The following is a 17871-nucleotide window of genomic DNA, read 5'->3' as shown; positions in this document are numbered from 1 at the left end:
CTGGGTTTCAATAAATTATAGGGTTTAAAGAACCAGAGGTCTTAGATACTGCTCTTTTTGAAGAATAAATACTATTACGTCCAAATGCAAATCAGACAGTGAAAGCAGATTTTGACACTTCAAAGGAGGCTGTAAGTCAGAAAGCCTATTTGAAGTATTACTCTCAAAGTTTACACTTGGCTCCAGTTTTGTCTATAACGGCACATAGAATTGTTATGAAAATTAAAGGAATGAATACATGTAAAGGGCTTAGAATAGTGCCTGGCACATACAATTGTTATTATCTCTTTGTGAGAACTAAAATCCAATATAGTTTTTCTTTCCAAATAAAATCTATGTTGCACAAATGGAGATATTAAACACAATCCTGAAAACAAAACCACCAAGATGGTATAGAGGTCTCTACTTGATCTTGTAATAAATATTTCCCTATTTTCTGATCTAGGGGGTTCAGGAAGAGTTCTCATTTGAGAGGTTTTTATACAACTGTAAAGTTTATATAAGGAGCCCTGGTGGCACAGTGGTTAAGCACTCAGCTGCTAACCTAAAGGTTTGAACCCACCAGCCACTCTGCAGAAGAAAGATGTGGCAGTCTGCTTCTGTAAACATATAGCCTTGGAAACCCTACGGGGCAGTTCTACTCTGTCCTATAGGGTCGCTATGAGTTGGAATTGACTCAACGGCAATGGAATGGGTGAAGCTTACTTTATATTCAGTGAAGAGCCTCCTGGCATTCTGAAAATATACAACTGCATATGGGCAGTTGTTAAAAATTACATTTTATTTTAAACAAATTTCTACTCTATTACAGAAAGGTACATCCTTTCTGTTTGTCGTCCCTCTTAATTTTAGCTGCACACTGCTGCCCTCTACAGCATTTTCAGTTCTTCAAGTTGACTGCCACCCGAGTCACACTCAAACCTGATCTAGTTTCCATCATTCTATAGGCATACATGGGGTTGCCATGAGTTGGAATCGACTCTCAGCAACTAACAATAACAATATGTTATCTGACTCAATATGAGGGCAGTGTGTGCATGTAGAGAAAAAAAGGGAGGGCTCAAATTGAGAACAATTTGAGCATCAGATTTATTAAGCATCATTACTTATCAAAATAAATAGTAATAAACTATACCCCATTGAATAAATAAGAATCCACGTGTATCTTCTTATATAACTAAATAGATAGATGAGATAGGAAAGCTCTTCCTTACAGTAAAAACCCAATAATAACTATAGAAAGAATGATGGAGGTAGAAAGCCATCAATGGATACTAAAACTGATGGGTGAAAGTCTGATGAGGCACAGGGCTTTTACATTGTCTCAAAATAACTCCCCAGAATCATTAATTAATTACAAAGGGGAAAGCAGCAACATTCTAGTGGAAAAACAGACATCACTTTAACCAAATGATCAAACCTACCACCACCACCACCACCACCATTGGGACAAATCATCATCCTGAGCCTCCTGCATTGAGAAAAACACATGACTTCTATGGTATTCGTGCCAAAGATGTATAACCAGAATGTAATCACAAGGCAATGTCAGTCAAACTCAAACTGAGAGACATTCTACAAAATAATGAGCTATATTCTTCAAAAATATCAATGTCAGAAAAGACAAAGAAAAGCTGAGGAACTGCTTCAGATTAAAGGAGACTAAAGAGGACAACTAAATGCAACGAGTGATCCTGGACTGACTCCTGGACTGGAAAAGAATAAACAAACAACATTATTGTACTACTATTAATATTAAATTTCCTAATTTTGATAGCTCACTTTGGCTATGTAAGAGAATGTCCTTTGGTAAAGAATATGCATTGAAGTATATATGGATAAAGGTGTGTGATGTCTTGGTTGTGTCTTAAAACGTTCAGAAAAAAATAGTATGCATACAGGTACCAAACCCATTGCCATCTATTCGATTCCGACTCATAGCAACCCCATAGGGTTTCCAAGGCTGTAAATCTCTACAGAAGCAGACTGCCACATCTTTCTCCTGCAGAGCCCCCAGTGATTTTGAACCGCTGATTGCTTTATATTTGTACATACATGCAAGATCCACTACCAAAAGAGCTCCTTGCATATATGTACAAATACATCTACATATATGCAGTAAGGGTTACATGTATGTATGTATATGCATATATGGATCCTTGGTGGCACAGTGGTTAAACACTCAGCTGCTAACCTAAAAGGTCAGCAGTTTGAACCCACCAGCTGCTCTAGGGGAGAAAGATGTGGCAGTCTGCTTCGTAAAGATTTATAGCCTTAGAAACCCTGTGGGGCAGACTCCAAGGCAGCTGGTTTGGTTTTTGGTTTATGTATATGTACAAACACACACACACACAGAATGATAAAGCAAATGTGCCAAATCCACACACACACACACACACACAGAATGATAAAGCAAATGTGCCAAATGTAAAACACTTGTGAATCTGGATAAGGAATATGAGTTCTCTGTATTTTTCTTCCAACTTTTCTGTAAGTTTGAAATTATATAAAAATAAACGGGGGAAGGTCCCTTCAAAAGAAAGAAAAAAGGAGCTAAAGCAAGATGATTCCATAGTCCAGGTCCAAAAGAGTCCATTTGAGAGAACGGCCTTCTTAAGGGTACAGCAACAGACCCTCACTCCCTCAGGAAAGAATCCTTCCTTGCCTCCATACAGACTCTTTGTGTCTCAAGCCTTTAACTGGAAAAAGTAACATATGCGTACGGTTAAAAAAGAAAGAAAAAAGATAAAAAGGGTCAACAGTGAAATAGGCAATCAATGAAAGCATCTGGCTTCCGCTCCAAACCTCGATAGGTTTGTGTATTCGTCCAGAAATAGTATTATTACAATCATACACACTTAATGCACATTTCTTTTTAAACATAAACGGGAAGCATTCACACACTCCGCTTTTCACCCTACCATAACTTAGAGATTGTTCCGGAGAGACAGATACAACCTATTTAATTTTTTGTTGTTGTTGTTAGGTGCCGTCGAGTGGGTTCCGACTCATAGCGACCCCTACGTACAAGAGAACACTGCCCGGTCCTGCGCCATCCTCACAACCTTATTATAATCATATAGGTTTTTAACAAAATAGGTTTTAAGTCAATCAACCTCTTCTCCAATAGGACTGCCACAATTTCAATACATTTCTGTTGTTTCTAAGGCTTTTACTACTACATAAAGCAGTGGTTCTCAAACTTGAGTGGACATGACTATTACCTGGAGGGCTTGTTAAAATAGATTGCTGAGTCCTATTCCTAGAGTTTAGATTCGGAGGTTTGAGGTGGGGCTTGGTGATTTGCACTTCTAATAAACTACCAGGTGATGCTGACGTTGCAGGTCCAGGGACTACATTTTGAGAACCAACTACTAATATAAAGAGCGCATTAAGCCCTGTCCCTCCCACTTCCTAGCGCCGCTGGCCGAAGACCGCACAAACGATTACCTCTCCATGAACCTCTAGAAAGGTTCCACAGCACCCGCCCCCAACACAACAATCCAACTGGTACCCACTCCAAGCCGGAAGTGAGGCAAAACTAATTTACATTCCGCGCCTGGCGCAGCCCAGTCACGCAATTTCCTTCTTACTAAACCCCGCCCACTAACGCGAGTAAGAGCGGGCGTCCCAGAAGACGCGAGAGATCACGTAAGTCGAGCGACCTCTCGCGAGGGCTCGGAACTCTCGCGAGACTTCACCAGCCTGTCTCGTCTTCCTTCCAGTGCTGGGGTTTGCTCCCCTCCCCCCACCGCCGACAGATTTCTTCCTTTTGAAACCCAGTTGCCTTGTTGTCGACGCCGCGGAAGTTTTCCCTGCTGCTGCCGCTACCACTGCACTCAATCGCCCCGACCCTTTCCCGCCGCCCCGCCCCGCTCCCAGCCCCACACAAGGTAACAAACCCGGGGAGGGAGGGAGTAAGGCCTCGCCGGGCGTCGGCTTCTCTGAGTTGAAGCGGAGGCCTGAAGCCAAGGGGGCCGCCGTGCTCGAAAGGCCTGGGGCGCCCGCCAAAGTATTAGAAGCCACGGCCTCATCTCCCACCCAGATTTGCTCCCTGACCGGCCTCGGCGCGTTTGGGGCCTCCAGCCCGTGGCGGAGAACGTGGCCGATCTGGAGAGCCCGTCGGGTGGGGTCGGGACGCGTGAGGCCGCTTCAGGACAACCGCAGCAGTTCCGTGAAGGGCTTTTTGAGGATGTGCGGCTCCGGCGCCTCTGGGCTCCGCTGAGTTCGTGTTTTCGGTTTCCCTGGAAGCTGACGTTTGAATTTGAGGTCTGAAATAATCGACCAAGTTGTGGCGGGTTTTGGGTTGTTCAGTGATTGAGAGGAGAACAGCCTGTCTGCTGTAACACCTTTGGAGACTTTCCAGATTCCAGGCTGTCGTTGGACTGGAATTTTAGGAAAGAGAAGCGTTGTCGGAAATCTCTTATAAATCATTAATAAAGGGCAAATTTGTATCTTATTTTCAGGAGAATGAGTGAGCCGGGTTTGGTGAAGGGCACTTTCCTTAAAATGCTTACCTGGAAGAATATTTGTGCCGTTTCTTTTTACTGAAGAAAATGCATCGGCACTATTTAACTGGGTGAAAGAATTTTGTTCTGGAGAAGAGCCTCTAAATAAACTCTTAATACTTGAAAAGCTGAAGTAGAGAGTTACTGATGTAGTTAATCCAGAGCCATTTGTAATTGGCTTTGGAAGTATTTTTTGGTGCTTTAAAAAAAATTTTTTTTTCCGGTGGTCTCTTCCAACATTAATTTTTTTTTGTTTTTTTGGAAGATATAATAACCGTTAATTGATCTGAACACAATACGTGCCATGTAATAAAAGAAAATTTGTTCCATTACACCCTTGTCTTATATCTTGCTTTCTGTTTTTCTTACTATATGGAATTTATTTGATATGTTTATAATTTTCAGAGTTCATTGCCTTCAGGTTTTTGGTTTGGCTCACAACTTTTCTCTAAACTAAAGGTAATGGTGATGAATTAAGCTACAGTGTTAATAAGGAGTTGGGAACAAAACGGGTAAAGATTAATTGTGGCAGACAGGGAAATTAAATTTTATGAGTTTTTTTTTTTTTTAATTTTTATGATCTTTATCCCCCACTCCTCTACCCCCCACCCCCACCACTAGATGTCAGAGGATCTAGCAAAGCAGCTAGCAAGCTACAAAGCTCAACTCCAGCAAGTTGAAGCTGCATTATCTGGAAATGGAGAAAATGAAGATTTGCTAAAATTGAAAAAAGATTTACAAGTAAGTATGGGGGGACACTTCAAGTTACATTGCTTGTAAAGAGTGTTTTTGTGTTTTTCAAATGGTTTATTGCTTAAGATCCCTTGGTACCCAAAGCATTCTTTGGCAGGGGTACTCTCCATGTATGTGCACATGTGTATATATGCTCATAGGCACACATGGCTCAGAAGTAGAGTTGCTTCCTCAGTGTGTATATGTCAAAATGAGTGGATCAGCATTGTTCTTTATTATGCAAATCTTGTATGCGCATATAATTTTTAAAATAAGAGTTGATTTTGGAAGTCTGTCAGATTTTCAGGAGAGGAGGTATACATAATTTTACGATGGAAAGCACATTTTTTGTTTTTTAAAAAAAGACCTGGTGAAAGAGATTTAGTTCAAAAGAGAATGAAGATTAAAGGAAACAAGTATAACCTGACAGGATTCTTTTTAATGCCACAATATTCTTTGAAGGTGAAGTAAGTGTGTGTGTGTTTCAAAGCTTATGGGTTACAGCCAGTATTGAAAACAAATTAGAAAAATAAAGAGATAGTTGTTTTCTGCATAAATGTTACATAGATGTTTGAACTCAAGGCCAAGTTTTACATGTTATTGTTGGCACTTAATTGAAATTAAATTCATGTGGTGAAAAGGAAATCTTAATGTGTTTTGTTTTTGTGGGTCAAGGAGGAGTTCAGTAGGTACAGAACCTTCTTTTTTAAAACCCACACTGGGATTTCAAGACAGAGTTGTGATGGTAAATAGCTGTTGTTTCTCACGTTGATGAAGAAACACTCTATATAAATATTTGTGGATGTTTATGACTTTTCATCTTAGGAACAAACTTGAGGACGTCTTTAAAATTCTGAACCTGATATTAAAAAGTTTTAAATGATGTTTTGTTCAGATGATCTTTATTGATTCAGTACAAAACTTGAATCACCTTTATCGTTTCTAAATAATTCTTCCCTGCGTTTATGATCCCCTCACACATTAAAACTATAAATATTTTAGATATGTTAGAACTGCAAACATGAAACTTATTTGAAAGAGGGTCCAGATTTGGGATTCTGAAAGAGTTTACCTGGGCGTAATTAAGATGAGTTGGATAGTTTCAAGTTCAAATTCCAGATTTTTTATAAACTTCATATAGTTAGAATAGTTTGTTATTTATTTAAAACACAGAAAACATCTAGGATAATTCCAGTATGAATAGGACCCCTCTTCAGTATGTGTAAGTCAGGCCTATAGATTGCACGGTGCCAGTCAATAAGAAAATGATGTTTTGGAGAAAGTTCTCCCACTCCCAAGTCCCTCGGTAAAAATAATCCAACAGTTTGGTACCTGTACATTCAATTTGCTCACGTGTTCTTTGAGTATGTATTGGAGATGAAGAATATGCAATGAAGGTGAAGAGACAGGCAGACTGACTACTTACATATTTATTTATATGCTGTAAAGCACCAAGTTCCTGTTTGCCTCAGAGATATCCCAGCATATCCCATCTGCTTTACCAACTTAAAAGCAGTCCTTTTTTTACCGTGAAGAAAATGAAACATTGTGTGCCAGTGTTGCATATATTGTTTCCTAGGCAGTGGGAGGAGGGGTATATGTGGAACTGGGGGAAGGGAGAGTTAGGAGTGGAGGTTGAAACAGCATAATGAGATCTTTTTAATATTTCTAGAATAAATCATCATTAGAATCTGGGCAGAAATGCCTTACTATGACATGATCTGTAGTGGAAAATACTGTACGGGGAGAGAGAGACCATTGTGGTAGGCATTATAGTAAGCACATAACTGGCTTACATAGGATTCAGCGAATAATTAGTTGGGAGTCATTTATCTGTAAAATAGCTGCTTTTCTATAACCATTTAGAGCAGCGCTGTCCAATAGAACTTTCTGTGATGATGGAAATATATGTATCTGCTGTTCAAAACCACAGCGACTAGCTACGTGTGGCTATTGAATATTTGAAACGTGGCTAGTGTGATGAGGAACTGTTTTTCATTTTGTGTAAGTAAATAGCCACATTGGATGGCACAGACTTAGAAGATTAAGTTCTAACTCTTGAGATAGCAATAATACAGAGTGTTTTTACTGACTAATCTTGATCACAGTTTCTTCCCCTTACTCTGTCATGGAGAAAAAAAAAGTTTCATTTGGTTACTAAACCTAGGTCTGTTTTGAATAAAAACTACTCAAAGATGGAAGGCATCTTTTAAAATTAAATGAGATTTTGAAAAGTAAGTATTGCCTCCATTGAGACTATAGTTACAGGCTCTATTTTGCCATAGGTTGTTCTGCTTTTTCTTCTCTGCTTTCTGCGATATGCCTTGGCCACTGTTACAGTGAAACCTGTGAGAGCTAGGACTCCATGGGACTGCCTTGTTTTTCCAGGTCTTGCAAGTTTTCCACCTTTGACAGCGTTCATTCATACCACTTTCTATCACTATTTGTGGAAAATAATTGTGTTTTCCTTCTCTGACAGGTTTTGCCTTACGCAGGTTCCGACTTTCACAGGTTTTACTGTATTCTTCCTGTTATATTTGGTGAAAAGTCTGTTTAGACTTGGTTCCTAATCACTGAGTTTGTGGCCTGCTTATTTTCATATTTTTTGACCATCATATTGTTTCTACTTTCTTTTGTTTCTCTTGCAGAATTAGATTCTGGTTATGAATTGTTTGCCCTTTATTTGATTTATGATAAAATGCCCTTTCTGCATTTTTTCAATGACTTTAATTTACCAGTAAGGTTCCTGTATTTATCTGTATGTACTGTCTCTTGAGTAGAATAAAGTTACTCAGCAGGCAGCACATCGGTCTACTGAAGTCCCAATTCGTTTCTTTTTTCACTGAAATAAAATTTAAAAAAAAAAAAGGGTGTAGTAAAATCCAGGCTAGCTAGCTGACTAGCTCCCCAGGCAGGCTATGATAATCACAAGAATAGTTAATATATTAGGCTGTTTTGCTGAATAAACTGGTTCTAAAGGAGGCAGGGGTCAAGTCACTTGTCTCATATATTACAGTGGCTCTCTGCATCCCCGAAACGCCTTCCTTCAGTAAGCAGAGTGCTTGAGTGCACCCCCTTTGACCTGCCGATATGTAGATCACAACAGCTGATGCTTCCTGGAATTGCCGATTACTGTAACTGCTGCCCATCTGTCAATGAAGGAGCAGTTTCAGAACTCAGACTTGGGGGAGGAAAAGTAATTAATGGTATGTACCTTCAAGAACCCCCTCATACATAAAATAGTTTCTCTAATACTTTGGTCCATGTGCACATGTGGATAAAAAAATTTAGAAGATTCTTCATAATTTGTTGCGGGGGGAGGTTTTGTAAAACAACGGCAAACTTTATGAACACTAGGGGTACGGCACAATGGTTAAGAGCTCGGCTGCAAACCAAAAGGTTGGCAGTTCGAATCCATCAGCTGCTCCTTGGAAACCGTATGGGGCAGTTCTACTCTGTCCTGTAGGATTACTATGAGTCAGAATTGACTCAACAGCAACAGGTTTGTTTGGTTAGGGGTAAATGCTCTGAATTAAAAAAATAATAAGGTCGTTTCAGTATAGAGCTCTGAAATTATTTATAACATGCACAGCTTTTCAGGACCCTTTTCTTTAATGAAAATGTATTTCCCTATTTTGAAAATATAGTGGGAACTTGTTCTATTCTAAGAGAAATAGAATTCTAAATCTGAGACGTACAAATACAGAATTCACGTTAGCACTTTAATAGTTCAGTGATTTGCAGGAGGACGTGGGAGATACCTTGTGCCGTAATGATAAGTGATCATTTGGGCTCTTGAGTAAGGCTTACTGGAATTACATTCCTGGTTCTCTAAAAGTGATTAACTGAAAACAAAACTGGATAATTTACTCTTTGTGTAGTATATGATATATTTATTTGGAAGTTCTTTGCTTTTGCAAAGGACTGTCTAATTAAGCCGTTTGAATGGCTACTTAGCAACTAATAAAACTTCATTAGAGATAATTTACTAAATTCTCAAATCTGAGTCTTCTAGGTAATACATCTGGTCTTTTTATTCACAAAACTGACGTTTCTCCAAGGGCTTAATGCTCCTCTTCCCCCTCCCCCCCTTCTTTTCCTTTTTATTATTCTTTTTAAGGATCAAATATTAGTTTTGTTTTGTTTTTCCAGAAATAACCAGGAAGATTTAGAATTTTTAGGAGAGAGGTCATATTTAACTTTTTTAACTACTGAGCCAGAACTAGTATAAAACCTCAGTTGGAGCCAGAAGAAACTCAGTACAGAGTTTAACTTTGCTAATGTTTCTGCTCAAACACACAATGTGGCATTTTAAGGTCCTTTATATACATTTTGGTAGGGGTGTGCAAGCTCTTGAATCAGATAAGATGATGCATAGTATGGATCTTCATTAGAATAAAAATATAGAAAATAGAGTATATCAATTTGTACTAGTTCTCAAGTTTTTTTTAACCAACCTTAACAAACACCTTTGAATGAAACCAATAAGTGTAAGTCTGAAGTTAAAAAAAAATTGTAACACAGAGAGGCATTGCCTGCCTATGTGTGTTAAGCTTTTTATTTTTTTCCTTTTAAATGAAGCTGTGCTAATGTGTTTAACACTAAGGTATTGGAATATTTTAAATCTGACCTGGTAATTTGCTTACCTGAATGGGATAAGTTTTGTAGTGAATGGATAGATTTCTTTTATATGTGCTGACAATATTTTAGTAGAAATCTGTGTGAGCAGGTACATTATTGCTAGAATTAAGGGTGCTTCAAGTGTTTTGTTTTTTTGGGGGTGATGGAGGGCCAGGATGGCTAGGCATTTAATACTACTACCAAGTAATGCCCTGTAAAGCAATACAGTTGCATGAAACATACCTGGCCAATGATATAAGTGATCTCGAATTTAGTTCAATCCCTCATACTTGACCTTATTTCTCATATTTAGAGAGATCTATCAAGTTACGAAAAGCACTTAGAAATAGTGCATGATAATAAGCTTAAGTGTCTACCCTATTTCGATTAGTATTTGTGTTTAATTAAATTGAAAGGCAGTATCGTAGTTAAGAGCAAAGATTAGAGCCAGACTTTAAATCCTAGCTCTACCACTTACTAGCTGTATAAAATACTGGAGGTCAGTTTCTACACAGGGATAATCACAGTAACCTACTTTATAGTGTTAGGAACTGCAAGTGAATTAATATGTGTAGAACACTTAAGTGCTATGTGGTGAGAGCTGTTGTCATAAAAAACTGAAAGAACCTGCTTATTCTTGAAAGTAGTTGACAGCGTGGGTTATGAAAATAATATTATATATTTTGTTTTTCCTTTTTAGGAAGTTATAGAACTAACCAAAGACCTTCTTTCAACTCAACCTTCTGAAACTCTTGCAAGTTCAGACAGTTTTGCTTCTACACAACCCACTCATTCGTGGAAAGTAGGAGACAAGTGTATGGCAATCTGGAGTGAAGATGGACAGTAAGTGTAGAAAAAAACCCTCTAACTATAACATGAAATAATAAAATACAATGGTAAGATGTTTTTATTCAGTTTAAACTACCCTGTTTTAATCTTTCTATAAACTAATATGATTTATAGAGTCAGTTTGATTCTTGGGTGGTTACCATTAAGACAGTTTAAGTTTTAGCTTTAGATTAAGTTTGGGGGAGAGGAATGGTTTGACACCTAGAAGAAAATGAAAACAGGAAAGTAAATGGGTATTTTCTAAAATAATCTGAATTCTTTTCTCCTCAAATTGAAAATTAAGCTATCTCATTCTGTGAAGCACGTACATTGAAATTATTCCTATAAGAAATATCTTTTCTCACAAAGATTAAAACACGCTTAGTAGATGTGTAAGAGCCTTTCCTGGCAGTATTTTGATTAGACCTTCCTTTTTGTTAGCAAATGGTTAACTCCAACTACTCTGTTGTATTGTCTTTGCCAGAAAGGCTATTTGATTGCAGATGTTTCATTTTAGACACATGTAATAGTTAAATCACTGCAGTATAAGTCTTGTAGGCTCAGTACTAAACCTTTACTCACCTGCTTACAGCCATGATATCTTTACAGGTGTTATGAAGCGGAGATTGAGGAGATAGATGAAGAAAATGGCACCGCTGCAATCACGTTTGCTGGCTATGGCAATGCTGAAGTGACTCCACTGTTGAACCTCAAGCCTGTAGAAGAAGGGAGGAAGGCAAAGGAGGACAGTGGCAACAAACCCATGTCGAAGTAAGTGACTTTGACTTTAGCATTTTAAATATTACCTTCCCTGTTTGGGTAGTTGATGCAGTCTGCAGAGACAATCTGTGCAGGCTAGATTGGAGTGAGAAAGCTATAATGTTTACCATTGTTTTGAAGACTGAGTAGCAATATAGGGTCAACATTATCCAACTACGTATGCCTGGGTAAAGTGAAGACATTTTGGTTCCCATTTAGACATTCAATACATATTTATTAAGAGGGTACCGTGTACCTGGAGGAAATCCTGGTGGCATTGTGGTTAAGTGCTACTACAGCTGCTAACCAAGAGATTGTCAGTTTAAATCCACCAGGTCCTCCTTGGAAACTGTGGGGCAGTTCTATTCTGTCCTACAGGGTTGCTGTGAGTCAGAATCGACTCGATGGCAACGGGTTTGGTTTTTTGGTACGTACCTGGCAGAGTCCTGGGTGGTGCGAATGGTTAATGCACCCAGGATGCTAACTGAAAGTTAATGGTTCTAGTTCACCCAGAGGCACTTTGGAAGAAAGGTCTGGTGATACACTTCCAAAAAAAATCAGCCATTTAAACCCCTATGAAGCACATTTCTACTCTGACAAACGGGTCACCATGAGTTGCAATCTACTCCGTGGCAAAATTTTTTTTTTTAACCTATCTGGCAAACATTCTTCAATGGTTACGAGGGTGGGGAGGGAGGGAGAGGGGATATTCACTACCTAGGTAGTAGACAAGAATTAGGTAAAGGGGAGGACAACATACACTACAGGGGAAGTTAGCACAACTGGGCTAAACCAAAGCTAAGGAATTTTCTGAATACAGCCAAACACTTTGAGGGACAGAGTAGCCAGGGGCAGGGGCCTGGGGGACCATGCTTTCAGGGGACATCTAGGTCAATTGGCATAACAAAGTTTATTAAGAAAATATTCTGCGTCCTACTTTGATGAGTGGCATCTGGAGTCTTAAAAGCTAGCGAGCATCCATCTAAGATGCATCAATTGGTCCCAACCTACCTGGAGCAAAGGAGAATGAAGAACACCAAAGACACAAGGAAAGTATTAGCCCAAGAGACAAAGCGACACATAAACCAGAGACTACATCAGTCTGAGACCAGAACTAGATGGTGCCCGGCTACCACCAGTGACTGCCCTGACAGGGAACACAATAGACAGTCCCTGACAGAGCAGGAGAAAAGTAAGGTACAGAACTCAAATTCTAGTAAAAAGACCAGACTTAATGGTTTGACTGAGACTCAAGGGACCCTGGAAGACATGGCCCCCAGACTCTCCGATAGCCTAAAACTAAAACCATTCCCGAGGCCAACTCTTCAGACAAAGATTAGACTGGACTGTGGGACATAAAATGATACTCGTGAAGAGTGTTCTTCTTAGCTCAAGTAGATATATGAGACTAAATGGGCAGCTCCTGTCTGGAGGTGAGATGAGAAGGCAGAGGGTCAGAAGCTGGTTGAATGGACACAGGAAATCCAGGGTTGAAAGGAGGAGTGTGCTGTCACAGTATAGGGAGAGCTACTAGGATCACATAACAATGTATGAATAAATTTTTGTATGAAAAACTAACTTGAATTGTAAACTTTCATTTAAAACACAATAAAAAAAAATGTATCTGGCAGTAATCCAGGTGCTGGGACTATACCACAGTGAATAGACAGACCTTGCCCCTACTGAGGTTCTCTCCTCTAGAGGAGAAAACGCATAATTAAAGAAGCACTTACAATTAAGTGTGGAAGTTAAAAAGGGAACGTAATGGGTACTTTGAGGGAAACAAAGAAGAGGTACCTAAACTGCACTTGAATGATCTGGACAGGCTTCTTTGAGAAAGTAATAATAGTAGCTACTTTACAGGGCTGTGAGGGTTAAATGATAGCATTAATAAAGCATGTAGCACAGTTCTTGACTTACGGTAAGAGCTCAGTAAATGTTTGCTTTTAAAAAAAAAAAAAAAGATGGAGTCAGAGGTAACAGAAATAACTTGTGACAAAAACTTGGGCTGGGGAGGTGGTTTGACAAGAGAAGAGGTTAAAGAGGTAAAGGCCAGATCGTAAAGGAGCTTGTAAGCCACGGAAGCATTTTAAATAGAGGGGATATGATGTGATCACATTGGAGTTTTAGAACAGTCAGTGGCAGTAGAGAGACGGCAGCTACTGCTATGATCCAGGCATAAGATGATGATGGCCTGAACATAGGGAGTGGCAGTGAGGATGGAGAAAAGTGTACAGTTTTGAAAAGTATTTTAAGAGGCAGAATTAATAGTATTTTGGATAACTTCTGCATATTTACCACAATTTGCTATCTTTTGGATTTGGCAAGAGTTTTCAAAACTTAAGCTACTACATAAATATATTTGAATTTGGGAAAATTATATTGTCTGTTAAAATAACACTAAGCAACCCAGTAAGAAAATTAGATTGTAAAACAATGTACAGTTTCTATTTTTAGTGTTTGACTTCCATGTAAAAAGCCACACTTAGCTTCATGGTGGTTATATGGTACGAGAGAGTCCAGATTTTATTGCTTCTCTTTTAAAGGCCTTTATCATCATCCTTGTTTTAGCGAGAAGTCAGTGTTAAGTGAGCAGGATTTATTGTGAAAGAGTTAGGCTCTGATCCTATTTAGAATAAGACTCTTTGGAAAACCCAAGGTGTTTTTGTTGTTTTATAAGAATTGTTAGCAGTAATTCCCCTTTGTGCTGCTACTCTCTTCCAGTGTTGGTGAAGTAGAGTTTTATCTGCATTGAATCTCCTGTTTATTTATATAAATGTCTCTCTATATTTCCAAATGCTGCTCATTACACTTGCTAACTATGTCTAGTTGGAAATTGATAAAAGGTTTAGACAGCCATTAGTGTTGAAACTCATCTTATTCCTAAAACACAACTGGCACAAGCTATGTAAAAGTCAAATAAAACAATCAGGTTATCTGATTTACATGGGGAATAGATTACAGTTATGTTCAAAATCTTCCAAGCATATTATGTACTGGTATTTTTAAAAAAGACACTTATTTCTTAGTAGTGCTGGGTGATTGGCATTGGTTTTAATGAGTTAGTGCTTTTATTCATGGAAAGAGTATATAGGTTTTTTTTGTTTTGTTTTTTTGCACAGCTAATATTTTCAGGGCTTGGAGCCCTGGTGGCATAGTGGTGAAGAGCTCGGCTGCTAACCAAAAGGTTTAGTTCAAATCCACCAGCTGCTCCTTGGAAATGCTATGGGGCAGTTCTATCCTCTTCTATAGGGTCACTATAAGTCAGAACAACAGTATCTCAAAAGAAGTTATCTTTTAAATCTTAAGAGTTGAATTTTATCTCTTTCTTCAACACAGAAAAGAAATGCTTGCCCAACAGCGTGAATATAAAAAGAAGAAAGCTTTGAAAAAAGCACAGAGAATAAAAGAACTTGAGCAGGAAAGAGAGGACCAGAAGGTGAAATGGCAACAATTCAACAATAGAGCCTATTCTAAAAACAAAAAAGGCCAGGTTAGTAAATCCTTTCATCATACTTCGTAAATTTGAAAAGTGCAGCTGTCATTAATACAACTTTAAACTGAAAAAGGAGGTACGTAGGTATAAGAAAATAACGTATGATAACCAGACTTGAATTCAAAATCCTCTTCAATTCTCAATTTGGCTTGTTGGAAAAAATCTTCATTGGCCACTGTCTCTGCAATATAAACACTTTGAATTTACATGAGAAATTACGAAAGGTCTACTAGGCTCTTTTTTTTTTTTTTTTTTTTTTTATATAAACTTAAATTTGGAAAATGATTTGCTACTTCACATACCACTTACAGGCAGCTTGCTAAACTCTTACCTGCTTCTTAATGTGTCTAATGCTGATCATCACTGGTAGAATTTATTTAAAAGAGCACTGAATGAGTTCCCTTGGCATACTTTGCTTTCTAAGTGTATGCTGAATATAAAATATCCATAGCATTCATATAGTTCAGAATAAGGGTAGCCTTTCACCCTAATACAGTTCTCATTGCTATCAAGAAAGTCCCCCCACTGATGGACGTGATTCTGGAAAGTAGTGTTTCCTTTTCATAAAGACGTTTATTTTGTGACTAACAAAGGTATAATTTAGACATTATAATAGGCCCTATGGTAGATGTCATTCAGTACAGCCAGAGTTCTAGTCATGCTAAAATGGATAATCATAGCTGAAATTAGGATTTGAGTCTACAAAATTAAAATATTGAAATGCCTAAAGGTAAACGTTACGAGTGTTAGTATAGTGGTAACAACTTGGAAGTTCAGTGAATGGCTTCCAACATGGTACCACTTCAGCACTCATTTTTGACACTAAACAAACAAAGCAGCGTACTTTTTAAAAAATATTGAAACCTCAGAGTATATTTTAACAGTATTTAAAATTTGAATATTCATTTTTTTCTAAAACTAATCGGAATGGTTTTATTTCCCTAGGTAAAGAGGAGTATTTTCGCTTCACCTGAGAGCGTAACTGGCAAAGTTGGAGTAGGAACTTGTGGAATTGCTGATAAACCTATGACACAGTATCAGGATACCTCTAAATACAATGTCAGGCATTTGATGCCTCAATAATCAGAAAAACTGTTGGATTTCATCTCTGCAGGGCTTTACATTTACCTTTTTATCCTTATATTTTTCTAAAGGTAAATTATTTGTTAGATGAGTAAGGAAGAATACCATTGTCACTGACTTCAATAGAATGAAACTTGAAGAAATTGCATTTGATAACTGCTACTCATTTAACTTTCATTACTACTACCACAGTTCCCTTAAAGTTTGTTGAATAAAGTGACTTTTCTAGATAAGACGCTGCTTAAATAGAACACCTAGAAGAATTATTGATCTTCCTAATGTCAGATCCCCCTTCAACCGATGGTATATATTTTTTGTAAGATTATAACTTGGACTTTTCAGATACTTTGAACTTGTCACATATTCTTGCAATTCATCGGAACTTCAAGGCAAAAACACCAACCTATTAAAGAAATCTTTGCTTTTTTCCTTACCTTTCAACTTAAACCAATTAAGCCTAAATATAAGTTAATTTGTAAATGGCAACATTTGTTTTGAGGTTTTTCCTTCAAGAACTGGTTTCCTAATCCTATTAGGCCATCTCTAAAATTGATTCAGCTTTCATTCTTTTCATGAGTTTTATGTAAGAAACCATGTTTAAGACCACCTGCCTTTTCTAAGGTTTTTTTTGCTGTGTTGATTTTTCACTATGGTAGTGGTACCATTTTTTGGATGTAATGTTTATATGGGAAAACAAAAAGCTAATGTATAGCCCTGTATACAGTGTAGATACTATTTTTGTAAAAAAAAAAACAAAAAACAAAACCCAAGGCTAAATTAATGAACAAGAGTACTGAATGTTTTCATCATTAAAAATCTACTGTATTTCTTGTGCATTAATACGACCATAATTTCCCTGTATATTATGTTCATGTAGCTGTTTGTAATTTTTGTTAACTAGATCAAGTTGTCAGCATTTGTTGGTGTTTAAGTGAACATCACAGTTATCCTGAGTTGAGTTTAAGCCAAATACATACATAGAAAAGGATCTTCCAATTAATGGAAGGATGTGATTTTTAGGATGTGTGTTAATTTCCGTTTTGTATGTTTAACTTTTATTAAATAAAGTGCTTTAAAAATCTCCAAGGTGTGTTAACCAAAGGGTGAACTCTTTAGCCATCAGTGTTGATAAAAATGATTAGGCTACTATGTACTTGAACACATCATTGCTACCGAAAAGAATATTATGTAATATAGGTTTCAATAAATCCTTGAGTATTCCTTCCATTAGAATTAAAAGGATTCTAAAGTAGAAACCAGTTTTATTTTCAGGGCTCGTGCTGTGTATAGAGGTGTTTGTACATTTTTGGTGGAAGGAGAAAATAAAAAGTTTATTTCATGAATTTTAATTTTTTTGGTAAAATGAAACTTAGGAGGACAGTGATGAGAAGTAGAATACCCCATCTCTCTCTGCCACCTCCCTCCCAACCCAGATCAGTTTTTCTTCTCTATACTCCATGGCCACAAGGTGGAACATGTAGGATAGAAAGTTGAGAGAGAATTTTTTAAACATAAGGCACAGATGATGATTGAAAAAGGGCTACTTAGCCTGAAAACCTTTGAATGAAATAGATCATTTTCATTACCATTGTAAAAAGCATCTTAAAAGCATACTAATCAATAGTAGCCTTGAAGGATTACAAGGGAATACTCTGAATTAAATAGTAAATTTGTTCGTTTAATTGTATGGCCACACCAAATGTCTTCTGATGAAATTACCTTGGTATGGTTGTTGGGATAGTGGTTTACCCGGTGTTTATGTAGGCAGGGTTATTGTAATTGAGAGTAACTACTACTATGGCCCTGTGGGCCTGCCTTTACGCACATTAACTTTCCTTGAGGGCT

At 37.8% G+C, this 17871-nt stretch overlaps 1 protein-coding gene across 2 annotated transcripts; it reads left to right on the top strand.

Moving 5' to 3' along the window:
• The first annotated feature begins 3899 nt into the window (after positions 1-3899).
• Positions 3900-17112, top strand: SMNDC1 (survival motor neuron domain containing 1). Of its 2 annotated transcripts, none has more exons than XM_023729927.1 (5): positions 3900-5249; positions 10561-10703; positions 11298-11459; positions 14787-14940; positions 15889-17112. In XM_023729927.1, exons 1-5 carry the CDS (start codon positions 5130-5132, stop codon positions 16024-16026), a joined length of 717 nt encoding a protein of 238 aa, XP_023585695.1. In that variant the 5' UTR covers positions 3900-5129; the 3' UTR covers positions 16027-17112. The 2 variants fall into 2 exon arrangements, with proteins under 2 accessions (XP_023585695.1, XP_023585696.1); XM_023729928.1 differs by having other exon boundaries at positions 5104-8446; positions 15889-16796.
• Positions 17113-17871: the final 759 nt, after the last annotated feature.

Source organism: Trichechus manatus, unplaced genomic scaffold (genome assembly GCF_000243295.1).
Source record: "Trichechus manatus latirostris isolate Lorelei unplaced genomic scaffold, TriManLat1.0 scaffold00031, whole genome shotgun sequence".
In the NCBI taxonomy this organism is placed as follows: Eukaryota; Metazoa; Chordata; class Mammalia; order Sirenia; family Trichechidae; genus Trichechus; species Trichechus manatus.
The sequence above is the reverse complement of the archived record's forward strand: the minus strand, read 5'-3'. Positions and strand labels throughout refer to the sequence as shown.

Coding starts and splice junctions, on each gene's coding strand:
- SMNDC1 (XM_023729927.1), top strand. CDS start 5,130: ATGTCAGAGGATCTAGCAAAGCAGCTAGCAAGCTACAAAGCTCAACTC. Junction 5,250..10,560: donor AATTGAAAAAAGATTTACAA/GTAAGTATGGGG, acceptor TTTCCTTTTTAG/GAAGTTATAGAACTAACCAA. Junction 11,460..14,786: donor GGCAACAAACCCATGTCGAA/GTAAGTGACTTT, acceptor TCTTCAACACAG/AAAAGAAATGCTTGCCCAAC.